This window comes from Heptranchias perlo, chromosome 34 (assembly GCF_035084215.1).
Source record: "Heptranchias perlo isolate sHepPer1 chromosome 34, sHepPer1.hap1, whole genome shotgun sequence".
NCBI classification, from domain to species: domain Eukaryota; kingdom Metazoa; phylum Chordata; class Chondrichthyes; order Hexanchiformes; family Hexanchidae; genus Heptranchias; species Heptranchias perlo.
In genome coordinates this window covers 13,522,870-13,550,228 of record NC_090358.1, presented here as the reverse complement: position 1 = coordinate 13,550,228, position 27,359 = coordinate 13,522,870, and the positions used below count along the sequence as shown (strand labels likewise).

The 27,359-nt window shown below is 41.9% G+C and overlaps 1 protein-coding gene across 1 annotated transcript in view; it reads left to right on the top strand.

The window, feature by feature from the left end:
- myo5aa (myosin VAa) overlaps positions 1–27,359 on the top strand; it is a 161,308-nt gene that overhangs the window by 81,598 nt on the left and 52,351 nt on the right. The window contains exons 10-19 of the mRNA XM_067971455.1: positions 4,284–4,549; positions 7,036–7,117; positions 9,892–10,032; positions 10,781–10,906; positions 13,156–13,239; positions 18,341–18,490; positions 20,366–20,463; positions 23,978–24,064; positions 24,224–24,332; positions 26,351–26,562. Coding sequence (XP_067827556.1) covers positions 4,284–4,549; positions 7,036–7,117; positions 9,892–10,032; positions 10,781–10,906; positions 13,156–13,239; positions 18,341–18,490; positions 20,366–20,463; positions 23,978–24,064; positions 24,224–24,332; positions 26,351–26,562 — 1,355 coding nt within the window. The remainder of the gene's footprint in view (positions 1–4,283; positions 4,550–7,035; positions 7,118–9,891; positions 10,033–10,780; positions 10,907–13,155; positions 13,240–18,340; positions 18,491–20,365; positions 20,464–23,977; positions 24,065–24,223; positions 24,333–26,350; positions 26,563–27,359) is intronic.

Below are 27,359 nucleotides of genomic sequence, written 5' to 3'. Positions count from 1 at the left end.
TATTTAAAAAGGGAGATAGAACCAGTCCAGGGAACTATAGACCAATTAGCTTAACGTCGGTGATAGGAAAGATGATGGAATCCTTACTCAAAGATGTAATAGAAAAACATCTAGAAACTGAAAATGTAATAAAGAATAGCCAGCAAGGATTTCAAAAGGGAAGGTCATGCTTGACCAACCTTTATTGAAGAAGTAACAGAAAGGATAGACAAAGGTAATGTAGTAGATGTAATATATTTGGATTTTCAAAAGGCCTTCGATAAGGTACCACATAGTAGACTCATGACTAAGGTCAGAGCATGTGGAGTCGGGGCAAGTAGCAGAATGGATAGCAAGCTGGCTACAAAACAGAAAACAGAGTAGTGGTTAAAGGTAGTCACTCAGACTGGCAAAAGGTGGGAAGAGGTGTTCCACAAGGATCGTTACTGGGACCGCTGTTGTTCACCATTTACATAAACAATTTGGACTCGGGAACCGGAAGTGCAATTTTAAAATTTGCGGACGACACCAAATTGGGGGGGTATATGTAATACCGAGGAGGACTACAACAAAATACAGGAAGACATTAATATATTTGCAGAATGGGCATGTAATTGGCAAATGAATTTCAGTATAGACAAGTGTGAGGTATTACATTTTGATAGGAAGGGGGCCACATACTGCTGAGGTAAGAGTCTAAATGGGGTAGAAGAGCAGAGGGATCTGGGGGTACAAATACACAAATCACTAAAAGTCGCGACGCAGGTTAATAAGGCCATGAAAAAGGAAAACCAAGCACTGGGGTTCATTCCTAGAGGGATAAAATTGAAAAGCAGAGAAGTTGTATAGAACCTTGGTTAGACCACACTTGGAATACTGTGAACAGTTCTGGCCTCCATATTATGAAAAAGATGTAGAGGCACTGGAGAAAGTGCAAAAAAGATTTACGAGGATGATACCAGAACTGAGAGGCTGTACCCATCAGGAAAGATAGAGCAGGCTGGGGCTCTTCTGTTTTCTAAAGAAGACTGAGGGGTGACCTGATAGAGGTCTTTAAGATTATGAAAGGGTTTGACAGGGTAGACATAGAGAAAATGTTTCCACTTGCGGGCCAGACCAGACCTAGGAGCCATAAATGTAAAATAGTCACTAATAAATCTAATAGAGAATTCAGGAGAAACTTCTTTACCCAGAGAGTGGTTGGAATATAGAACACACCATCACAAGGAGTAGTTGAGGTGTTTAAGGGGAAGCTGGATATATACATAAGTGAGGAAGGAATAGAAGAATATGCTGATAGGGTAGATGAAGTAGGGAGGGAGGAGGCTCATGTGGAGCATAAACACCAGCATGGACCTGTTGGGCCGAGTGGCCTGTTTCTGTGCTGTATATTCTATGCAATTATTCTTCTTTAGTTATGAGATGTGCCTTTGGTACTTGTTTTGAAAGTTCTTTGGGCAACGTTATTTGGTTCTATTCATAATGCACATTATAATACTTCTTCAAATCAGTAGTGGAGCTAGGTTTAACTCACCTGGGGTGGTGGGGGGTGGGGGTTGAGTTAAACTCGACATATGGCCAACTTGGCAGGAAGGGAACTGAGCTGGAGACTGTTGACAAGCCTACTCCAAAGGCCGAGCTGGGGACTAGACAGACTGCAGGCTGAAGATGGGTGACAGAAGTTCGTGGGAGTGACGTGGAGGTGGTCCTCCAAAGCCGTGTTGCCCAATCTCAAAATAATTGGGGGTCATGACCCCCCTCCCCACTGACTCTGCCACTGGTTGGAATAGTGGATTTTCTTTCAAGACCATCTGTTGGTACTGACTGAGTGTCTGGGAACTCTCCCAAATATTACAGCCAAAGAGTCATCTGGATATAGTTCAAAGTTCACCCCAAATGCCTCGTGTTCCAAGTTTAGATCCAGCACTGTTGTTTCGTCATATCCATTTATTTTTTTTAAATGGTGGATATTTCCCCTCTCCATCAATTTTAGTGAAAAATTATGCGTGAGTTTGAAACAATATCCCTGTTTTATTCTTGTGTCTGCCTTTTCACTGAAATTAGCAAACAGAAAAATTACCACTTTATATTTCAAAACCATGTCAGCTTGGCTTAGTTGGTAGCACTCTCATCTCTTAGCCAGAAGAACATTGGTTCAAATTCCACTTCTGGTCTTGAGCTGGACCTAAGCTAGGCTGCACTGTCAGAAATGCCATCATTCAGATGCAAAGTTAAACCAGGACCCTTTCTCTCTGTTCAGGTGGATGTTAAAGTAGTTATGGCACTATTCAAAGAAGAGTAGGAAATTCTCCTGATGTCCTGGCCAACATTCACCCTCAACCACTGCCAAAACGTCTACCTTGTTGCTGTTTGTGGGATTTTGCTATGTGCAAAATGGCTGCCAGATTTAGCCGACATAACAACAGTGTGCGCTAAAAAATATCATAGAATCTTACAGCACAAAAGGAGGCCATTCGGCCCATCGTGCCTGTGCCAGCTCTATGAAAGAGCTATCCAATTAGTCCCATTCTCTTGCTCTTTCCTTATAGCCCTGCAATGTTTCGTTTTCAATTGCCTTTTGAAAGTTACTATTGAATCTGCTTCCACCACCCTTTCAGGCAGTGTATTCCAGATTGTAAAAAGAATTCTGCTCATCTCCCCTCTGGTTCTTTTGCCAATTATCTTAAATCTGTGTCCTCTGGTTACCGACCCTCCTGCCAGTGGAAACAGTTTCTCCTTATTTACTCCATTAAAACCCTTCACTGTCTGTGAAGCATTTTGAGAAGACATGTGATAATGAGCGATTTGGATGCACGTCTTCTTTATTTTTCAAATGAAATAATTTGTTGTTAAATAAAGGGATCATAATAAAAATTAGTTGTGCTTCAGAAGGACAGATTTTATGGTAACTTGAGATTTTTTTTAAATGGCAAAATCAGACCAAGAAGACCAAATTGCTCTAATGCTTCTGCCTCCATTTGTTAATACCATTCTGGCTGTTTTTCGACAGGGTCAAATCTCTTTAATTAACGTTTCATCACAAATAACAAAAAATACATGTTAACAGTCGTTCCTTCTACTTAATGCCCTGAGGTCTTTTAAAATGCACTAGAAACAACTTTAAACAATGATGCGCTGAGATCCCTAAGGAGATTGCGTATTCAGTAAGCCTTACCTTAAATAAAACTGTACCTCCCTGAAGATTTTTATCTTCGTAGGCCATTCATACAAAGCGCTAAAAGAGGCCAATGTCCAGTAACACAGAACACAAAATACGAATTGCTAGTAATAAGCCAGACTCTAGCCAACATTTCGGTACACTTCAAGTTTATTTATGCTGTTTATGGAATTCTTAAATGATCATTTTCCCTTTTGATCTCAGTGATCAGATAGTCCTCTTCCATCTCTATTGTGGATTGTAATCCTGGCAGACATAAAGCTTCAACTTGTCCAGTCAATAAAAGATCTGCTGGAGATTTCAGTCGTTTGATTTGTAGAGTCTTCCCCTGGCAAGGCAGATGTGGTATCTGAGTACAGTATCTTTAACTCATGTTAAAAGTGCCCTCTGTCGGTTGATGTAGGGAAGGCACTGTAACTGGTCTGTGTTTTAACACCAGAGAAAGGTCGTCTTATTGTTGAAACTGGGGATCAATATGAATCCTAAAATAAGCTTCCTCAGGTTAGACAAATGAATTATCAACTCATGCTTGCGTGGTTACTGTTTGAGTGCCTATGCTTCTTGTCACTGGGATCTTCCAGTGATGCTGGATGTTTCTCAGCTTGAGCACAGCCTATTGGAGTACTTCATCTCGCAATTACATTGATGATTATTTAAAAAAGCAGTGGAAAAAAATCTGCTTGATCCCCAACCCTCTTGTGACCTGGGCTACACTTAGGAGTGTTTTGTCTTTGTTCGGTCCATTTCACTAATGTGCAGGAAGCAGCACTTGGTTCCGCAAACAAAATATTTATGCACAATCGCTCTCCAAGTTAATAAGGAAAAAGATAATGTTCAAGGACGAATACAGCGATCTCTGTTGTGATTTTCTTTCCCACTGTACAGATTTCTGCTCAAGTGCACTTTGTGTACAGTTCTCAAATGAGCGGAGGAACCAAATAAAGCACCACCTGCAGAAAAGCTGCTTGCTAGAACTTGCTATTCTGCACTTTCCAGCCACATGATTGCAGAGTGGTTTGACTATACGCCATTTACAACAATCTGTCATCTGACAAATTTTTTTAAAATGTGCCAGCAGAAGTGAAGTGTACAACTTGATTGTGATGTGGTTTTCCGTTTCTGGCAGCCTAACACCGAACACCTGATCATCTTCTGTGATCTCCTGGGAGTGGACTATGAACAGATGGCTCACTGGCTCTGCCATAGAAAGATCGTCACTGGCTCGGAGACCTACATCAAGCCCATGCCCAAACTTCAGGCCATCAACGCCAGGGATGCTCTGGCAAAGCATATCTACGCCAGTCTCTTCAACTGGATTGTTGACCATGTCAACCAGGCTCTGCGTGCTTCAGTGAAGCAGCATTCATTCATCGGAGTGCTGGATATATATGGGTGAGTCGGTTGTTCTGTCCTATCTTTTGTGTAAGTGAATACTCGTTGATTTTGTTTAACTATATCGTGCTACTCCCACTGCACTATTCTGCAATTTATGTAAAGTCACGTGTTAAAGAGAAACAATAAGCACAGAGGTCCTGGCTGCTTAATGAGCACCAGTGGTACTTTGATCAGATTTGGTAGTGGTTTGTAATGTTTTCTACAACTTATTTTGGAATAACCTTTTGATTTTAGACAGTGCATGCAGGGATCTTCATTGAAGAAAACCCCACTATGTTGTCTTTAAGAAATCTAGATGAAGGATCAAGGAAAATAGTGCAGGATGCTATCAAGGTTGAAAAGGATAGGAGAGCAGAGGAGGAAAATCAAGAAGTATTGGTTAGGTGACACCAAAGTTAGGTTTTTAAATCTTGTAGATTGAAAGAGAAAGGCAAGTCCGAGGAAGGTGAAGATCACAAGATGATTACGGATTTCCATTCATCCACATCTTGGTTCATCCATCCAGAAAGACCCTGTTAGTTCCCCCATTGAGCATCCAATTGTTTCTAAATGCTTCTAAGATTTTTGCCTCCAATACTAAGTCTGGGAGTCCATTCCACGTATTGATCACTCTTTCTGTGAAGAAGAGCTTCCAGACGGCAGTCCTAAATTTGACTTTTACTAACTTGAACCTGTGGTTTGTTAACCTACACTTGCAATTTAGTTGAAGGTAAATTTCCAGATTTACTTTTTCCATACTGTGCAACTATCTTGTATACCCCTAAGTTTACCTCGTAGATGCCCGCTTTTAAGCCTGAAAGACCAAATTTTTCCAGTTTTTCCTCACAGCACAGTCCTTTGATGCTGGTGATTAATCTTTTGGCTATTCTCTTCACTGCATCTAGCGTTTGAATGTCTGTGACCAGATATGGACACAATTATTCAAGGTGTGGTCTGACCAAAGCACAATACAATTTCCGCACAATTTCCTCTGACTTGTATTCTATGTTAGGAACATAGGAACAGGAGTAGGCCATTCAGCCCCTCGTGCCTGCTCCGCCATTTGATAAGATCGTGGCTGATCTGTGATCTAACTCCATATACCCACCTTTGGCCCATATCCCTTAATACCTTTGGTTGCCAAAAAGCTATCTATCTCACATTTAAATTTAGCAATCGAGCTAGTATCAATTGCCTTTTGCGGAAGAGAGTTCCAAACTTCTACCACCCTTTGTGTGTAGAAATGTTTTCTAATCTCACTCCTGAAAGGTCTGGCTCTAATTTTTAGACTGTGCCCCCTACTCCTAGAATCCCCAACCAGCGGAAATAGTTTCTCTCTATCCACCCTATCCGTTCCCCTTAATATCTTATAAAATTCTGGCTATTCTATAGGCTGCTTGCTGCTCTGTATTGATTGGATGTGCTGAGCATCACACCGACTCACGTCTCTTTCGTCCTTTGCTGTTTTAACACCATTCATGGAACATGTGTCATCCATTTTTCCTTCCTCATTAAATGTAATCAGCCATTATTTTGCCCACTTATGTACATTGTCCAAATCATTTTGTAATTACTGAGCTATCTCCTCTACTTTCACTGTCACACCTAAAGTTTTGAGTTTCTGGGAAAAAGGGTGAGTTAGAGTAAGTTTGTGCGGGTTCATAATTCTCTTTTAGTTACGGAATAATAGGTGCAAAACAATTGTGTTTTAAATGCTTGTCATACTCTTGTATTATAGCTACATCATGATCCAATATTGCACCTTGATCATACTCATTATACCTATGTTATATTCTCATTGCACTTCTATCATATTCACATATTACAACTGTCATACTCACAGTCGCACCTATATCATGTGCACATATTACAAAGACTGCTACTTTTAAAAAGAAAACACGTTTTGAATTCAGCAAAGTTTACATGCTTCATGGATCTGATGAGCATTTACTAAAGTCCGTGACAGAATATTTTTCAATTACTTTCCCTCACCATCAATTATCCCTGTTTTCCTTTCAAGTCTGCCTGGATTTGTGATCATCTGTTGAGAGCGCGTATGGCAGATTGTTCCCGGGCTTCTGCTAGTGTCTCCTTCTGTTGACCACTGGGAGCTGTGAGGTACTGCCCTGGCACCATATTCCTGTCTGAGACGCTACAGGACAATTTGGCACCTCTCCATTTAGTGTGGCTCAGATAAGGGTGCATCCTCCCACTTCACAGTACTGAGTTAATGCTCTGACATTCAGCATCACCAAGCTTCCCATGACTCTGCCCATAATATTGGAAGTAGTCTCTGGTCAATTTGATAAAATTCTGGCAATTTCTCGAATTGCTGATCTATCAGATTTAATCACCCAGCGAGGGAGACACATTCAGCTAGCAACCCAGGCTCATAATGTGCTTGTTTCTTTAAATTAATTTATTGATTTTCCTTTTTAAAAAAAAAAGTTAGGTTTTCTTTTAACTGCAGTTAATGTTTTAATTTGTTTAATATTTTAATGTAGGTTTGAGACGTTTGAAATAAACAGTTTTGAACAATTTTGCATCAATTATGCAAATGAAAAATTACAGCAGCAGTTTAATATGGTAAGTAATGTGTGTGTGTCATTTTTGAGTTTCTCTGTGTCTCTGTCGAAGTGTTAGAAGCAGCAGTTATCTCTCCTCTGTACATGTCTTTCTGCTGATATCCATGGGGGTAGAAATTAGTCTTGGACAGTGGGGCTAATCAGGTGATTTTGCATCGACCAGATGTTATACTCCTCAACTGGTATTCGGTTCTGCTGAAGTAAATGGAACTGAATCTCAGTATAACGGGCAGCTAATACGATAACACCTGTTTTTGCACTACTGCCCAAGGCTAATTTCTCCGCTCATGGTGTTCCAACTATGAGCACTAAGAGGGGATTCCTTAATAAACCCAAACTTAGGACCGACTGACCCATGTTCAACTGCTGTTCACATGGAGCCCTCCTCCACTTCGACCTTCAAAGTTCTCATTTGAATATTTGCTACTACCACCAAGACCTGCACCTGCGGCGGCTAACTTGGTCAGCTCAAAAATTGGCTCCATAAATCTGATGCTTTGAAGGCAACTACCGCTTTTGGCGTCTTCCATGGATTTTGGAAGCAGTTGCCAGTAGAGGTTACATTGTGAGTTGAAATAAATGGCTGTACACTCAGTAGCTGGAAAGACATGATGGGGAATTTTTCAATGCTTCCATCATGTAGCAGCTGCATTGTGGAAATTCGCCCTTCAGTGTTCTGCTCTGACTGAATTAGATTATAACCACACGCTTTGGGCATATGCTCTACTCATTTGGGCTCCAGTCACAAAATAAATAAATCATTTCAGAGGCAAGGTACAGTTCCCTTTGGGGCAACAGACCAGCTATTATCTCAGGCAATTTTATTTTTTTACTTCAGGGTTGAGGGGAAAGAACTCTTTCTGGGTTGTGTGCTCCCCTGCAGCTCTACCTCTCGCCTGAACACACTCAACACTGGGCAAAGTCAGGGAAAGTGAACCACAAACTCATTTAAACTTAACAGATATTAGTGTGTGCTACGGATGGGAAAATTTCATCACATTTGGCCGCGTCTTGGGAGTGCGGAATTTTGTTCGTATGGCATGCAATTCATCATCTGTGAAGCATTTGGGGACTTTTTTTTTTCTATGTGTAGGGTATGCCTGAGGAGCTGACAATATTACCAAAAAAAAAGCAGAAAGCTTGAAACAGTTGTATATGTGCTGGGAAAATGCAGTACTACTAATGGTAGAATTAAGACAACGCAGATCACCGGCTAGAAATTAGTATGCATTGCGCCTGTTTATTGGGTGTAGAACAGGCGCAAAGTACACCAATTTAGCAGTGGGTGTCCTGGGCCCAATTTGTTGGTCACGCTGCTAAATTCATGGGGACCCTCTTTTAATTATCCTGGGTGGATGCCTAAAGTGGGTGCTGGGTCCCTTAAATATGCCTAATGCCTCCTGTCGGACCCCATCGCAAAATATGTTACTGATGAGCGGGGTCAGGCCTGTCCCGCTCAGGATTCTTCAACAACTCCCGCGACCACCAAATAAAGGTAAGTTTTTAAAAAAGGAAACGTCTTTCTGTGGATCCAGGAGGAGGAACAGGAGTGCTCCACAGTCTTGCCAATCCAATCCCCCTCCTGGAACTCACCCGAGGCCCACTGCTGGCAGCCGGAAATTCATTTTTCTCGTGAGGCGAGCTGCCTGTGAAGGCAACTTCCCCCCAAAGATGTAGATGAGGCCTGAGGCCTAATTTTGGGCAGGCCTCTCTGAACTGTTGCGTGCTGCATGCAAAAACGGGCCCAGACTCATTTCTTCTCCCTCATATTGACAGTCTACTAAATACTAAGTTGTGCAAGCATTCTGGACCAATTACTGCTAGCATTAATGTAGCCAAATGTTATTGCAGAGTAAACTGTAGGCAGATGCAAGAGTCATAATCATCAAATTCTAGCACCTTTCACAGATGAAAGGGTATGGTGTCTTTACTGTACACAAGTAGATCAGGTGCTGATGTGTATTACTGCTGCCCAGTATAGACCAGTTGGGCCGAATAGCCTGTTTCTGTGCTGTAGATTCTATGTAATATAAGTAGAAGTGAATATGTAGTATTGTTGTGAGCTGGAGAGTGGTTCTGTATTACGCAGGATCAAAAACCATAAAACCTGAACCAGATGTGATCATAGAATCATAGAAGGGTTACAGCACGGAAGGAGGGCATTCGGCCCATCGAGTCCGCGCCAGCTCTATGCAAGAGCAATCCAGCTAGTCCCACTCCCCCACCCTATCCCCGTAGCCCTGCAATTTTTTTCCTTTCAAGTACTTATCTAGTTCCCTTTTGAAGGCCATGATTGAATCTGCCTCCCCCACCCCCTCGGGAAGTGCAGTCCAGATCCTAACCACTCGCTGTGTAAAAAAGTTTTTCCTCATGTCACCTTTGGTTCTTTTGACAATCACCTTAAATCGATGTCCTCTGGTTCAAAGGCAAATAATAATGGTTAAATGCCACCAATAGAATGAGTTCTGGTGTCTGCATACTTGATTGAATTTTAAAAGCTGCTCTGAATTAGTAATGGAAACTGGTGGAGCCTTGCACTAAATACCCAGTGATTTAGAATGTTCAAGGCTGCAGGTTTGATGATCAGTACAGATCACCATAGCAACCTAACAGCATTGAGTACAGTCACCATGTGCAGCAAAGTAGAAAATGGTTCCTTCTGCAACATATCGCTGCCCTCCCCTTGAGCATATAAACAGAAGGTTAATTTTTGCCCATTTAATACATTCAGCAGATTATAGGCCAGTAATTACTGATTGCTTTTTTTCTTTCCAGCATGTGTTCAAGTTAGAGCAGGAGGAGTATATGAAGGAACAAATTCCATGGACACTAATAGATTTTTATGACAATCAGCCTTGCATCAACTTAATTGAAGCTAAACTTGGCATTCTGGACCTATTGGATGAAGAGTGCAAGGTAGGTCTTCACAATGATAAATTGTTTGATTTTGTTGAGTAACCCATCTCCTGCCTTAATGTTCTTACATCAAAGTAATTAAACTTCTTCGGTGGTTAAAATTGACCAAAATATATCAAATATTTGGGTCAGACAGCAGAAGCCTTGCAGAACTGATGAATCTGAAAAATGAATATCTGATGTATTCTTTAGCGCTGTGCTGTGTTGTTGATCCTTGTCCAGCTGATTTTGACCAGATTGTTCAGCTGTGAACAATCTCCTCCTATGTTATAAGTAGTTAGTCATTATTTGGCCCAAATTATGACAGGATACGGTAGCCTAGTGGTTGTGGTACTGAACTAGCAATCCAGAGCTTGTGAGTTCAAATCTCACTATGGCAAGTTGGGAAATTGAATTAAGTAAATCTGATAACTTGTGGGCTGGGACCAGATGAAATAACCATTGTCATTAAAAACAAACTGGTTCGCTCATGTCCTTATAGAGGGGAACCTATCACCCCTACATGTGACTCCAACACAACATGGTTGACTCTTAATGCTCTCAGCACAACTTGGGATGGCCAGAAAATGTGGCGTTGCCAGCTTCTCCTGCACCCTGGGAACAAATGTAAAATATTTAAAAAATTCATCCCTAGATTTGTTTTTAAAAAAATAGTTTTCACTTGCGATTATATAATTTTATTCTAATTTCACAAAAGCACATTTTGATTTCTCATTAATGACTGGCGTTTTCATGTTTTCACATTAAGATGCCCAGAGGATCTGATGAAACATGGGCTCAGAAGCTGTACAACACCCACTTAAACAAGAGTGTACTGTTTCATAAGCCACGCATGTCAAACAAGGCCTTCATCATCCAGCACTTTGCTGACAAGGTAAAAGGACTTTCTAATCATATTATCCCTTGTGAAAGTGTGTGGATAACATGGGTTATTCCATTTTAGGGGATAGCGCTGTGAAATGTAATGACCAGTTGGTGATAACTATAGAAAACTGTGTACGTGGGCGTGTGTAGGAGTTGTATCGTTTCACTGAGATTGCACAGAGCCTCAAAGCTGAGGTTTACTCAGAAACGCAGGTACCTGAGTCATGAGGATGCTAATCCCTTTGATGCTGGCTGCTCAGTTGATCTTTGGTTGCCTAGGCAACTTTGACACATCTGTGCTGCCTTATTCATATATTATGAATAATTTCTGATATCTCCATATATGTGTGTTTTGTGTAGATATGCCTGTGTAATGTTAACTTAACTTGAGCAATCAACAATCATCATCATCGGAGCTCCTGTGACTGTCCTCCACGCTCTTTTAAGGCAGGGACACGAGCCCCGGTGCTGTGTTTTGGACTATCCATGGTTGCTCTTTCATTGACTTGTTATGTACTGCAGCTGTGTCATGGCTTGCAGGTTATGGATGCCGTTGGCTAATTTAAAGGTTAGCTCATCCGCCTTGTGATGGTGTTTCCTCCATGAAGGGATCCACTCCCCTCCTCCAGGCACTCATTCACCTAAAGCCATTGGCACTTTCCAAGGTGCCCAGGGTGCTTACCCACTGCCCGGCACCCAGCGTTGACCAGTCACGGGTAATATGGTCTACTGTCATTATGGGAGCAGGTTTTAACACCTGACCTGACTGGAGCAATCAACAGAAACTACGAAAGACTTCAATGACCTGGTTTAGACATAAAAAGGGGCTAAAATTGCAATAGTGAGACTGAATTGGAACAGTAAAAGGAAATAATACCCCAGATTTTCCTCATGTCCTATTTTTTTAAGCAGTTCAGTACGCGACGCTGCCAGGACATTAAGCTATTCCTGTCCATCTCTTAAAGTATTTACCACACAGAAAATTTGTCTTGCTTTATGTTTGAGTCTTCAATTTTTTTATAACTTCAAAAGTGACAAATTAATATGTGACTTCTTTACTGTCTTTAAGTATTGAAATAGGCAATATTTCCAAAAACGGAGTAGTTCTATCTCAGTTAAATAGAAAAAGCATTGAAAGTGAACTCTGCTGTTAAAGCAAGTTATATAATGATGTCTAAATCAACTGATATTTTCCTGGAGCTTTCTTACTTTCTTATACTCCCCAACCTACCCCTACATAATTTTCTGGCTGCAGTTTTTCCTTAAACCCCCCTCCCTTGCCCCCATTACCCTCATCTCTAGCAACAAGTGCGAGGAACTTGTGGACTCTGTCACTAAGATTGAGACCATCCATTCAGCTGCTTCTCCCTTCTCCATGCCCACCAAGCCAAATCTCCACCAGATTCCACCCTCCCCCCACACACTAGCCCTAAACCTGCATCTCTATTTTCTCCTCATCTCCCCTCGTGCCCTCTCCGAGCTTATCTCATCCATGAGACCTGCCTCCTGCTCCCTGACCCCATTCCCATTGAACTGCTGACCACCCAACTTCCCTTCCTGACCTCCGTGCTAGCTGAAATGGTAAATGATTCCCTCTCTTCAGGTACTGTTCTCCCTTTCAAAATTGCCATCATCACCCCCTTCTCAAGAAATCCCATCCTTGACCCCTCTGACCTTGCAAACTATAGCTCCATCTCCAACCTCCTTTTACTCTCAAGTCCTGGATCTGTTGTCATTTCCTAAATCCATGCCTATCTTTCCTGCCACACGCTGTTTGAATATCTCCAATCAGGTTTCCGCCCCTGCCACGGTACCAAAATGGCCCTAACCAGTCACAAATAACATCCTCCCTGACTCTGATCATGGTCCATTATCCCTCCTCGACCTCTCGGCCTTTGACGTGGTCGAGCCCACCATCCCCTTCCAAAACCTCTCCTCCCTTGCCCATCCTTGCTCGGTTCTCCTCATAATTTGAAATCGTCCAAAGAATTGTTTTGTTGAATTTTAAATGTATGGCGTTGTGATGTTTACCTCCCTACGATCGATGACATTTAACAGCTTTTTCAGCTTCTCACTAGCTGACCTCCTATCCTGCGGGCCTCCTACAATCGTTGGTTTGCTCTGTCAAACCCGAGTATCTCCCTTATTATTTCTGTTTTGAAATTATTTTGACTGAGGCCAGATGGTTGTAGAGATTGTTAATTGAAATGGATCTTGTGTTCTCCCTGACGGATACTGTTGGTTGATGGTCTTTAACAGGTTGAATATCAGTGTGAGGGATTTTTAGAAAAGAACAAAGATACTGTGTATGAAGAACAGATCACTGTACTGAAGGCGAGTAAGGTGAGTGCAACTATCATTCTTCGCCACCTCACAGTTGTATGTATGAAAATCTAGAACCTGTTTTGACCTGAAGCATAAAAAAAAAACTGGGTCTATGATTCTGGTGCCTGGTTGAGAGCTGGATTTATGGATAGAAATGGGGGGAAGTTGGCTCATGAAAAGGTGGTTTCCTGAAACCTGACTAAATGAGTACGATTTTTAAAGTGTCTTCAAAATGTGTCCACATTCCGATTGAAGCAATGACGTTTAAACAGAAGAAGAGTCGAGGATGAGAAAAGGGTGTTCCATCGAAGCTCCTTTGTGTCATAGCCTAACTCTCCCATTATAGCATCCAGCTGCATTTTGTACATCGCTGTTGTTTTGTTCCACTGTCCTACCTAGCAATTTATTCAAGCATTTATCAGTATAGATGTCACCACATTTCCAATTTAATTCATTTCAGTTGTTCAAATGATTATTTCACCCGGTGTGTAATTCTGTGAAGGACAAAAATAACTATACATTGTTGTCAGATTGCTTTTTTCCCCCCAGATTAGCTGTAACATATTAAATAAGCTGATTGCAGATGCAGTGGGTGCTGGGAATATAGCCCCCCCCCCCCCACCCCGAGACACCAAACCAAATATGGTCAATACGGGAGTTGATTGTCATCTCTTAGGACCTGACCAAATACTTCACTTTGTAAAAATTCTTCAAAACCAACTTCCAAAATTTTACAGCAAGTATTTAAAAATGCGTTTTTAAAAAAACGAAATATGCAGTTAATAAAGAAACAGACTAACTGTCCATTTAAAGTTTTGAGATGTCACACTTTTAATGAATGTTAAAAGTATTTAAAATAAAGTTAGGACTTCATTTCATGCTATTGTTTCGTGGTTTGAAATTCACCAGCACCTTTCTTCCCCAAACAGCAAACTCTGAATTCAGGCTCTGTTTACTTACAGAAATGCAGTTTTTTGGTTACAGAAGCACAAGCCAGCTTAAACACAGCTCTATCATTGCAGGAAAGTGACACATTGGGTTTAAAGTAACATAACACACCTGGTATAAAACTGCATCTTATCTGACTAACTGTGAGCAATGCTACAGCAGACAAGCTGAATAAGATAATATATATTTGGATTTCTCGCAGTGCAGGTGAAATATGAGAACTTGAGGCTATTGTAAAGTAGAAGAGCGATAAGCATAATGCTCACTCGTGCTATGTTACAAACTTCGGCTCGTGGTTGTGGGTCCTCACGTTGGGAGATCCCAATCTTAGTTGATAATCATCTTAAATTTTGGGGGGCGGAATTTTTCTTTTAAAGAAAATTAAAACTTCTTAATCAATGACCTGCCAAATGAACTGTATTCTCAGAAATTGGACATTTCACATGTTCAATAGTTCACTAATTGTCAGAGCAAAATAGGTGTTCTCACATGTTTAATTAAAAGAACATTTCGGGCTTTTTTTTTAAACAAAGAAACCTGGAAATCCCATGATCCAGTTTGCGGGAATAGAATTTAAGTGGGACGGGAGTTCCAAATCCAGGAGATGTTGTCAGTTAAATATTCGGGGCGGGTGTGTAACAAAGGTGATATAACATAGGTGTCCACCTACAGAAGAGGCAGATCTCAGTGTGGCACCCATGGGCACGGACAGGCCGAAGAGAGGAAGCAATAATTCAAGAAATGTTTCCATCCTTCGCTTTCTGGCCTGCTGAAGCAATGGCGATCGATCCATCTGGTTGTGATGCCTTTGTAGCTGAAGGCCCCTCTTCAGGCCTATAATGGGACCTCTGCCTTCTCTCAGCAGATGTAGGGCCTATCAGGGGCATGCTGGGCAGAATTCCCAGGGTAGCCTGGGAACGACCCTGGATGTGGCCTCAAAGTTGTTCTGTGATGTAATTGGATGGGCGTAAAAAATGCCTCTACCCTTGGAGCACAATTTCTCCTCTTTTTAATTTTACCTCAATGGGGTGGAATCCTGACCAATCTGGGATCCTCCCCAAATTACAGCTTCTGCCAGAATCACGCCCCAGTTGCACCCTCCTGATTCACACATTTTCTCCCGTAGACTTTTCAAAAAAGAAGTGATTTCGTGAAATTGTGATTACAATATGATTACCGGTGAATGTCATGGGTTTTCAAAATCAACACTTGACAAAACTGAAAGCTGTGGTTAAACTATAGTTACTAAGTTGATTTAGAGAACTGTGAGAGGACCATGGACTAATCAGAGTTTAATGGGGGGGGGGGCACACATCCATACATTTTAGAAAAAGTAAAGGGACCTCAAGGTGATGAAATGAACTTGTTAGCCCGTCCCCCCCATTCCCCATGGTCCAATGTGTAGCTAAGTTAGCACAGTGCATGGTGGTCCTAAGCCTGTGCTGAGTGAGCTTATCTCACCTTGGGCAGCAGTACAATTGGTCTCAACGCACCTGGGTTGGGAATGTAAATTTGGCATGGATTCCTGTTCCTGATTGCTATCTGGCACCCCCTGCTGGAAATGAGTACATGGGCGCCAGGTGAAGAAAGGATCAGGCCTTGCCTTTTATGGTCCCTGTGGGTCAATAGCCTGTTCACACTTGATATCCAAGATCATCCATTAACATTGGCCACTTGGAATCGATACCAAGTGGCCAATGTTTGTGAGATCCATATTTCAGCAAGGAAAGTACAGGAGGGGGGGGCAGAGAGAAAAAAAATGGAATAACTGGATATTAGGTGCTTTGTTTCTTCTTGAGTTTTCCAATTTAATCCTAATGTTATATTCCTTTTGTTCTATTTGGTGCACATGGATGTTTATTCCTCAGAAGGTAAAAATCTTTTAATGTTTCCAGTTTGCAATTCTGGCTGCTGCATGAAATGGAGATCCCTAACCCTGCAGCTTGCTGAAAACCAAAAACAATTATGCTTGATATATCTGCTGCATGGGAAGAATAAGTAGAGGAGGCAATAACCTCCTCCCCTCCTTCACAATATCCATCATCTTATTTAAATATCTACAGTACTTAAAATGATGCATGCATAATTTGGCTCAGTTGGTAAATTCATTGCAGTTTGTGTTACTGAGTCTTTCAGAACTGGAAGGTTGCAGGATCCATCCTGTGTTTGTGCTGAGTTGCCTGAGCTCACCCAGGATGGTGGTAGGGACAACGACTGGCTTCAGTGCCCTGGGCTTGGGAGGAAATATCGGCCACAGTTGCTGGAATCTGATCAATACCCACTGCTGAAAAGTGCAAGTATGTGGTTGTCAGGTGAGGGCAGAATTGCATTCGGCGATGATGCCTCCCACTGCCCCCTCTCGGTGGTCAGACAGCCTGCCAACATGTGAATGAAGACCAATTGGGTGAGATACTGGAGTGCACCTGGGACTTACGAATTCATAACCTAGCGTGAGTCAGTGCTTTCAGTAGAGAAAGGTTGTAATTTAAACAGTTCATTAAATGTATTCAATGTTTGATGAGTACAAAATTAATATTATGAACACAGTAACTGCTTTCAGTTGCATAATAACAATTTACTGCATTGATTGGCACCCTGGAACTGGATACTGCATGATTGCTTTGTTCGTATTCCAGGTCTGGTTAGAAATGAGTGGGTTACAGTGACATTTGAAAGCTCGCTTGTTTTAAAATGATATGGTGATCTTACGTCACTCCAGCACCATTAAGAATCCTGGAGGGATACTGTTGGGACTGTGTGAGTGGACAGCACAGAGATATGTTGCCCGTTTCCACCACTCGGGAAAGCAGAGCTTCAAGCCTAATCTCTGTTCCCTGCCTCTGCTTGCTGGTAAAAATTAACATTAGAAATCACACGTGGGGGAATCAGCTCTCCTCTGTCATTAGAGTCATAAAGGCGGTTTTGCTGATGAAAGTTTTAAGTGGAAATAAAAGAACCTAGCCGATGGTTTCTCGATTATCAGTCAAATCCATTGACAATCAGTTGGATCAGTGATCTGTGTGAAGTTAAAAAATAAACAATCAGTGAATGGGTTACAGAAACTCAGAGTAGAATAAATATTTGTTCCAGATTTCAGAATAGGCTTTTCATGCACTGGTTCTATTTATTAGATGGAGGCCTTTATCCACAATGTACATTAAAGAAATGTACTGTCTGATATAGATGTACAGGGTTCATCCTACCTGTCCTGGGATGCTGTTGGGTTGAATCACTTTTCTTGTGCTCCTCAGAGAAGCTGATGTGTTTCTATTTTCCATCTGACACCAGCCTGTCCCTCTTACAAATGTGTTGTAGGGTTGAGGAGGGCTTCCAGGAAAGGGCTCCAAACTGTTGGGCATTTCTCCAGTTCTAGTTGGATTTGTAATGGTTATCTCGATAAAATGAGGTTTTTATTTATTTAAAAAGGGTACTGTTCAGGATCTTTTCATAACACAGCTGCAGAATAGGCTACAACTTCACAGAGTCTAGTTTCTCCAGAATTTGATAGCAGACGACCCAGCGGTGGTCTGTACAGATCTGATCCAGTTCACCTTATAGTGACTGGGTGGTATCTTTTAATAGCATTTGGAGAACACAGTTTGCAGGAAATTTGGCACTCCGTATCTTCCAACGGCCAGGGGGAAATCCTAGACTAGGGGTTATAAATATAAGATAGTCACTGATAAATCCAATAAGGAATTCAGGAGAAACTTCTTCATCCAGAGGGTGGTTAGAACCTGCTACGATGTGGAGTAGTTGAGGCGAATAGCATAGATGCATTTAAGGGGAAGCTAGATAAGTACATGAGGGAGAAAGGAATGGAAGGTTATGCTGATAGGGTTAGATGAAGTAGGGTGGAAGGAGGCTCGTGTAGAGCATAAACACTGGCGTAGACCAGTTGGGCACAATGGCCTGTTTCTGTGCTGTAATTTCCATGTAGTTTAATAGGATTATCAGTTGAGGGCCACAATTGCAATCTGTCTTCCTTGAGGGCCATTTATAGAAATGCTACACCATGGAATGATGGGATGCGGGTCTGTGCTAGCATCAATTACAATATTTGATTTCTGCGTGACTTTTCAGCACAAGGGCAAGGACTTGGGGATCTGAAATTATTTCTGTTTTAACTTTTTTTTTTGATTTTTTTTTTTTGTAATTCACACAAAACCAGTTAAATCTGCTTGCGGAGCTTTTCCAAGAGGAGAAGCCGGTCACCAGCCCAACTGGAGGACGGCCTCTAGTTGCCAGGGCAACTGTGAAATCTGCCAAGCCTCGAGCACTGCAACCAAGCAAAGAGCACAAGAAATCGGTGGGACATCAGGTAAGTCCTAGTGCTTGGTCTGAAGTGGCTTCTGAAAGAACAGGTTCCAAGTATAGCATTCAGTCATAGACGTTCGCCTGTATGAATTGCTGCTGAACTATACTGTAGTGTAGTGGTTATATTACTGGACTAGTAATCCAGAGGCCTTCACTGATAATATAAGTTGAAATCCCACAATGGCAGTTTGTGAATTTGAATTCAGTTATAAAAATCTGGAATTAAAAAGCTGGTATCAGTAAAAGTAACCATTTAGCTGCCAAAACCCAACTAGTTCACCAATGTCCTTTAGGGAAGGAAACCTGCCGTCCTTACCTGGTCTGGTCTATATGTGACTCCAGTACCACACCAACCTGGTCAAGTCTTAACTGCCATCAGAAGGGGCCCAGCAAGCCACTCAGTTTTATCAAACAGAAGGCCCGCCACCAGCGATGGGCAATAAATATCGACCCTGCTAGTGATGCCCACATCCCGAGAATTAAAAAAAAAGTACGGACTGATGGGAGACATGTTTGTTGACTGCTGAGGATAGCAGTATTTTGAGCGGAATGCTGAGTCTTTTTTTAATCTACTGTTTATGTTAAAATCCTGGGTTTCCTCTTCAAGTGGAATTTCTGGGGCGGGTGCCTGCACCAATTCTAACGCTACTGGGGTTCAGTCCAGCAGAGTCGGTGCGGTTTCAGATTGGAACCTTGCTGCTCCATTGGAGGGAGTGCAGGCATGTCTGGACTAAGTTGCTCGTTCTCTGGTCTGTTGCGTTCCTAACAGCAATCAATGCCTCTTGGTGTACTTGCCACAGGCTATGCATTGGATGGAACTAGCAGGAATTCCGTGACTGATGAGTTCATGAGTGATGTCACTATGGGGGGACGGCAGGCCCTTCGTTCACCTAACCCCTTCCCCCCCATCAGAGCTATGCCAGAAATTATTTAAATTGGCGTGACGCCAGGATTTCAGATGGGGTCAGGGACATTGCTGTATATGAGAGTCTGGAAGTCTGTGGATATGAGGCACAAAATTATTAAGATTGTATTCTTGGTGCAAAATGGTATTGTGGTTTGGTCCAAAGATTGTAACTATCATTGCCATCATTGTTGCTTTTCTATTGCTTGAACCTGCAACCCATTGGATAATATAAACCTGTTGTGTGCGTACAGCTATTTCAATTCTGCCAGGGGAATCCCAGTTACTGCACTTATAGGAACAGAGGCGGGCAGTTCAACATTAATAGTCATAGGAAACACTGTTGGCCCCTTTTATTCACAGTCCTTCATGAATTATTCTCTCTCTCAATTTTGTATATTATTTTCCTGGCTTGTTTTGAGAGGAAGGCTGGTAGTTTGCTACCTGGTTTGTGCGAGTGCTGGCTCAAAATAATGGCTACCTTTCTCATTTTCAGATTTTTCTTTTCCTCCCATTTCCACCTTGGTTAGATTGTAGTTGGACCCGCATTCTGGCTTAGTGAATTATATATGGCCTGATATATATTTTATTCTCTTCTCTCCATGTACCGTTCAGTGATTTGAGAAGTTGGGTATGTAGGCCTTTGCCTGTACTGCTTGAGAACTGGCAGCTGGGAGGCAGATGAACAGAACCAGTGAGTGATGTCTGTGAATTTTTCCAACTTCTCTCTCTCAAAAAAAAAAACAACGGAGTCTCTTTGGTCACGCAGACTTCTGACCGTGACTCTTGAAGCTCACATTTGAAGTCACTTAGTCAAGGTAGTGGAGGGCGCATGGTAACCATGGAAACCCCAACCTGTAGACGGGGAGAAAATTGAGAAAACAAAAATCCTGCCATATTTAAGGAGAGAGAAAAATTTAAAGATGTTTCACCAATTTCGCTAATTAATATTGATTTCATATTAATTTCTTGCAGTTCCGTAACTCCCTTCATCTGCTGATGGAGACCCTTAATGCTACAACACCTCACTATGTGCGATGCATTAAACCCAATGACGACAAATTTGCTTTCACGTAAGCCAAACTAAATGAGCTTCCATTCTCACCTTATTAACCTGAGGCACTGTGTTTGTGCAGTTGTTTGTCACTCTGAGTCTGCAGAATGCTTTAAACATTGTAATTATGCAAGCCTTGTAATAAACCAGCATTCGTGTTGGGCTCAAGTAAAACGTTGTGTGAATTGAATGTATTTACCTGTTCTTTTAGACAACAAAGAACAAAATTGTACAAGTGTTGCTGGGTCTCGATCAGAATGTTGTGGTTGCTGTGTAATCCAGTTTGATGCTAGTATGTTGCTTACAGACGATACATCTTTGAAGTCTCTAGCCCACAATCACAGGGGAAAGTGAAGGTTACCTGCCCTAAGGCATACCCCAAACTATTTTATGACCATTTTGGATTCAGTATTTTTTTTTGCTATTAAAACTATGTGGTCCTTTCTCTAAAGTTATTTATGAAACATGGATTTTTTTCAGATTGAAATTTTCATTTAAAGGACCTGTATATGTTTTTATTAAGTACATTTTTCTTTACTTGTTCTCGGGATATGAGCAATGCCGGTAAAGCTGCATTTATGGCCTCGCCCTAGTTTCTCTAATCAGGTGGCTGTGGGCCTTTCTCTTGAACTAATAGTGACGTTGCTTCCACGATGGTGTTCGGAAATTCCACTATATTGACCAAGTGATAATTTTCCATCTGCTCTCATTCTTGCTGAGGGTAAAGTTTTTTTTTTGGCACCTTAAGCATTGGGGAACCAATCCACTAACCCAGCTGATTTCCTCCCCTCCATCGGACCAGCAGTCGGATAGAGTGATGGTCATGACGACAGCTGTATCTGTCTCTGTACCACAAGCACCTGGGAAACAGCATCCGTTTCCAGATGGGTGGGGATGTGCAGGTCCCTCAGCCCACCCACGCTGAAAATGGGGGAGGAGGCGGGCGTTAGTGGCTGAAAACCCTTCAATTGTAGTATTTTAAACTAAAGCTTGATGGTGGAACCACAATAATGTATGTGTGAGTGTGAAATACAGCTTTAAATAGTAACCGTTTATAAAGATTGTTTGCAGTAGTATTTCTCTTCACTGAAACCTCATCCATTAGAAATGTGTTTGATAATCTTTGGGAATCAGTGAGTATTTATACAGAACTTTCCCTCAGCAAATTGACTGGGCGCAGTAGAGTCCATGATAGGCCAGGTTGTACACAGCCTGTGGATGGAGTGAGGTTGTGGAGCTGAATGGCCTTTCCTCATTCTGTGCTGGCGTATGCTCTTAAATTTAGAATATATCAATAGGAAATGATAATTCCTGTAGTTAAATGAAAGTATAATGAGCGGGAATTAAAAAATAATCTTTCACCTTGATACTTCATCAGATATTTTATATAATTAGAGGAAATTTGCCATCATGAAGATTTCAACTCTGTTTCTGAACTGAGTTCCATCTCCTGCTTCATGTGCTACGTTCCCTTGAAAAATCTGACAGATGTGCTGTATTTTGAGAGCAGAAAACCAAAGGGAATTCAAATCAGGTTGTTGGAGTGGTGGGGGGGGGGTGTAATGGTTTGATTCACATTGTTCTGATTTGCAGCGTTTTGAAAGCACAAGAGGCTATTTTTATTCCCTGACAGCTGTCCAGTTAACCATTTTGTCCCATTTAACAACAAATTTGCATTTTGAGCAGCTGTCATTGGAACTGTCAAATTTATTAAGTTTCCAATTATTGTAACATGCTGTAAAATTAATTGATGAATTCAGCTAGACCTCCTGACTTCATGGGATCTGTGTAGCATGTCAAAAATGCACAGTGCTACTCATGAATGGAATAGTCCACCTCCCTTAATTCAAAGGCCCTTAATTCAAATGGTCTGAGAGTTCAATATATTTAGCACAAAATTTCCACTTAGCTGTGTTATTTACATTGCTTAATTCGATTTATTGGATAATTAATTTTTCTTTAGTGCAAAAAATACTTTGGATTATCAGGAGCTGGGATAGTCCATTGATGTGTTCCTCCTTATTCAACGTAAGTGTGAAGGGGCTGCACTGTGGGAAGAGGCAGTGCAGCCGTTATTCAGGGTTGTCCGTTACTAGAATTGTTTCTATTGCAGCGGCAACAGAGAAAATGCAATGACTGACTATCCATCACTGACGTGGTTTGAGCTGCAGTGCCTTGGGCTGTTGCTGTTTAATGTCTCAATGCCCCTTCCCCTCCAGAGATGAAGCAAGAGCTTCAAGCCGTGTGACTCATTTCAGATCAGACTGGAATGTGATAATGATTATCTTTTTTATGCATCTGCAGATTTATAAATTTCACTGGATAGTTTTTGAGCACTATGAAAGCACCATTTAAAAGGAAGATCAAGGGAAGACTTTGTTTCTGAAGTCTGCACATGGATCAGTTTCTCTATTAAAAGGTTAAACAAAAGCCCAAACCTCCAAATGATTAACGCTGTGACCCTGAGCATGTGGATGTTGACAAATGAGAAAGTGGTTAACGTTTTGGATCAGGCTTTCTGTAAACTGGATAAGGATAGCCAGTTTAATAAAGCTTTCATCAATCCATCAGCAATTTAATCTAAACAAAAATAGACAACATTTGACATTAAGGTGATTAAACTTCTGGAAATGTGCTGCTGGTAAAATTTGGCCCTAAATTGACTACATTTGTTTGTGCTGAGCACCCCAGCAGTGGGACTCCATCTACGTCTGCAGTTCGCACTTGATCGTCTGTGTAGTGATGAGCATGATCATGACTGGAACAAAGCAGGGACCAGTGTTGGCTCCAGAGTAAACAATGCTACCACTTTAGAACGGATTATGTTTACTGTCTGTGTCTGAAGTGTTTTCTTTTGCTTATTATATTCTTTCACTGCAGTAATGGGGGTTCCAAATTGGATTCATGTCTTGTTGTTGCATTACTTGTCAACAACATTATCCATCTCAACATTCTTATCCTTGCTCGATTGACTCTCAAAGTAGGAGAGAAGGAGATGAGTATGAGCTCACTATGGACTGTGACTGTAAAGTGAATGGAACCGTGGGCCCAAGTATTGTTCTTTACCAACTTTGGGCCAGTTCAGAAACCTTCTAGTGGAAGACTAGAGGACTGGAAGATCCTCCTAGTTGGAGCTAAAATTCTCCCCAGGTCTTTTTTAAAATTCGTTTATGGGATGTGGGCGTCGCTGGCGAGGCCAGCATTTATTGCCCATCCCTAATTGCCCTTGAAAAGGTGGTGGTGAGCCGCCGCCTTGAACTGCTGCAGTCCGTGTGGTGAAGGTTCTCCCACAGTGCTGTTAGGAAGGGAGTTCCAGGATTTTGACCCAGCGACGATGAAGGAACGGCAATATATTTCCAAGTCGGGATGGTGTGTGACTTGGAGAGGAACGTGCAGGTGGTGTTGTTCCCATGTGCCTGTTGTCTGTTTCTGAAATTTGAATTCCTTCAGTTTAAAGTCTGGCTTAGCCAGTTCATCTGATAATTTTGTATCTCTGTCTAGAACATTAACTTGACCGAATTGTGTCTCCATAGGTTTGATCCAAAGCGAGCAGTGCAACAGCTTCGAGCTTGTGGTGTGCTAGAAACCATCAGGATAAGCGCTGCAGGCTTCCCATCAAGGTAGTGCAAACCATCCAGAAGAAATCGAGAAACCCCATTGCTTTGTTTTGGATCATTTTTTGGTTCATGTCTACGTTCATGTTTTGCACGTTGTGCATTTTTACTGCGAACTTGAAGTTAGAAAATCTGTTTTGATTCATTGAATTTTGGGATTTTCAGGTGGACATATCAAGAATTCTTCAACCGCTATCGTGTCCTGATGAAGCAAAAAGATGTCCTCAGTGACAAAAAGCTGATGTGCAGAAATGTCCTGAAAAAGTTAATAAAGGTGATCATTCGAATTATGCAGACTTATCCATTGCTCTTTTCCTAAGAAACTCAATGCAGGCGTAATGTTTTCATTGGTGTATAATGTTTAGGGCAAAAGACCATTGGTCCATCTAGCCTAGCTGTCCCATCTGCTTCCTTACTGTTCCCAGTTTTCAGTTTCCACAGGAAAAGTAACTATTCCTGGCCCTCAATTTTCCCCGAATGTGCTAACTGATGCTGAAGCCAGTAGCCCTCTGTAACCTTGTCCAAGTGGCTATTCTTCTTGTGTGACCATAGACAATGATGACGTCGACACAACTTGCATTGATATCATACCTTTAATGTAGAAAAGCATCCCAAGGTGCTTCACAGAGGCATAATCAGAAAAAAAACAGCACGGTACCAAAGAAGGAGATATTAGGAGGGGTGAACAAACGTTCGTCAAAGAGGGGCTTTCAAGAAGCAGAGGGTGGTTTAGGAAGGGAATTCCACGCTTGGAGCCACGGTGGCTGAAGATATGGTCGGGGCGGGGGAGTTGTGGGTGGTGTGCAAGAGACTGGAATCAAAAGAATGAAGAGTCTGAGGCATGTAGGCAGAAGGAGGTTACAGAGATGGGGAGGGGGAAGGTCATGAAGGGATTTAAACACAATTGAGAATTTTAAGTTTGAGGTGTTGGGGACCAGGAGCCAATGTAGGTTAGCGAGGACAGGGGTGATGGGTGAGCAGGACTTGGTGAGGGATATGATACGAGCAGCAAAGTTTTGGATGCGCTGAAGTTTACAGAGGGTGGCGGATGGAAGGCCTTGGGATTTTGGAATAGTCGAGTCTGCAAGTAAAAAAGGCACGGATGAGGGTTTCTGCTATAGATGGACTGAGGTGGGGCAGAGCTGGGTGATATTACAGTGATAGAAGTAGGCAGTGTTTGTGATGGAGAGGATTCTGAGACTGCCTTCACTTTGTTCCACTTTTATCTATCTGATCATAGCCAGAACAACTCAAGCAATAACTACTCTTCTCATCCCCACACTGTTACCTCTAGAATCCCCTTTGGATCTATCCTTGGCTCCCTCCTTCTCCTCCTCAGCTACGGCTGCCCCGTAGCAAAACCGTGGGGTCAGCTTCCACATATATGCTGATGACACCCAGCTCTACCTCTCCACCATCCCTCTTAGGCCCTCTTGTGCCTTCCGGCATTGTCGCAGGCTGAAACAGACTGTTCGCAATCTCAGCGTCTAATTTGACCCTGAGCTGAGCTTCCGACCCCAAATCCTCTCAATCACAAAAAAACGCCTACTTCCACCTCCATAAGGTCTCCTGCTTCTGCCCCTACATCAGCCCAACAGCTGCTGAAAGCCTTATCCCTGCATTTATCACCTCCAGACACGAATTGCAATGCTGTCCTAGCCAGCCTACAATCTGTAAACTTCAGCTTATCCAGTCTACTCAAGGCTTAACTCTCCCTTCCTACAGGTTCATGATCCTGCAGCTGAATTCATTGTTGAAAAGTCTGAATTGAATTTACTGATTGACTACTGTTGATTCAACTAAATTGCACCTCTGCATCAGGCAGTCCCAAATTGTAGGTGGGTTTGTGCTGCTGTTTAACTGTTGTAACAGGGACACAGATTTAACCCTTCAAACTTCCTGCTGCTTCCAATTGGACTTTGTACTGCAAAGCTCACTTATGTGGATCCTGGATTCCTGCATCTTCGCAACGAACTCAAGGACCTTCAGCTTGAAGTTTTTTTGTGAAAAACAGTAGCTTTCTAACAACGCATTTAAAAGTATAAAAGCAAATTCATATTTTTGAGAGCAGGATATCCTGCAGAAGTTCAATCTGTCAACTCGCATCCAGTCATAAAATTGGAATTTTGATGCTGACTAATTTAGGTCATTTATATCTGAATTTCCAGTTGGCCAGATACGAGATTGTCACACCCAGTGCCAGATTAATTTGTTCCCGGGTACAGTTTACTCTTTTGGGTGAATACATTCCCATCTCTATTGAACTATTCCAATTTTGTGCTTGTTGTTTAGGACCAGGACAAGTACCAGTTTGGTAAAACTAAGATTTTCTTTCGTGCTGGGCAAGTGGCCTACTTGGAGAAGTTGCGGGCAGACAAGCTCAGAGCCGCCTGCATCAGGATCCAGAAGACTATCCGTTGCTGGCTCCAGCGGAAGAAGTACCTGCGCATGCGAAAGGCTGCAACCACCATTCAGAGATATGTGCGGGGCTATCAAGCCAGATGGTATGATGCTTTTCAAATCAACAAATTATCCCTTAACGTGAGCCCACATTGGTTTACTAGTACACCGCACCTTGGAGAGGTCTGGCAGGAGTTTGTGAGGCCTCACACATGGGAACTATGTTCTCATCTGAGCTGCCACTGAGAAAAGGGGAGAAGCTGGAGTGTGAGTCAATCCATGTTACCTTTGTGCACCATATAATGGCAGAGCCTAGGAACAGGGTCACTTACAAGCCTCCTTGTTTGGAGAAGGGACCTAAAGGAAAGAGCAGTGAATAACTTAAGAATGGGGTCAAAAAGTATAAAATGTATATTGCTAAGATATGAATTATATTGTATCATTCATTCTTTTTTAAAGTCTCAGGATTTTCATTCATTGATTCATACAGAGAGTTTGTAGGTAGTTTAATCATTAGCAGTGTAGAACAGGCCTGTTCTTAAGTGCTAATGATCTGGTGTTCTACGTTTATACAAGATTTATTAACACCTTAGTTCTCAACTTGTGAAAATTTGCTTCAATGTTTTGAATGTCTGTGCGGCACAAACCATTGCCAATCTCGTCACACTCCATTTTTCCAAAAGGCCACTAAAATGAAGGAGAAAGACTAATTCTAGAAATATTCCTCCTTTTCACCTGCTCAATAATAGTTCACATGTGTAAAAAAACGACCGGCTGTTCCTGGTAGCATTGAATGATTACATTATATCCATAATACTGTAATACCAATGAAGTTGATTGTATCATTTAGAGTTGATGTCAGCCTTGGCTCAGTCTGAGGCACAAGGTTGTGGGTTCAAAC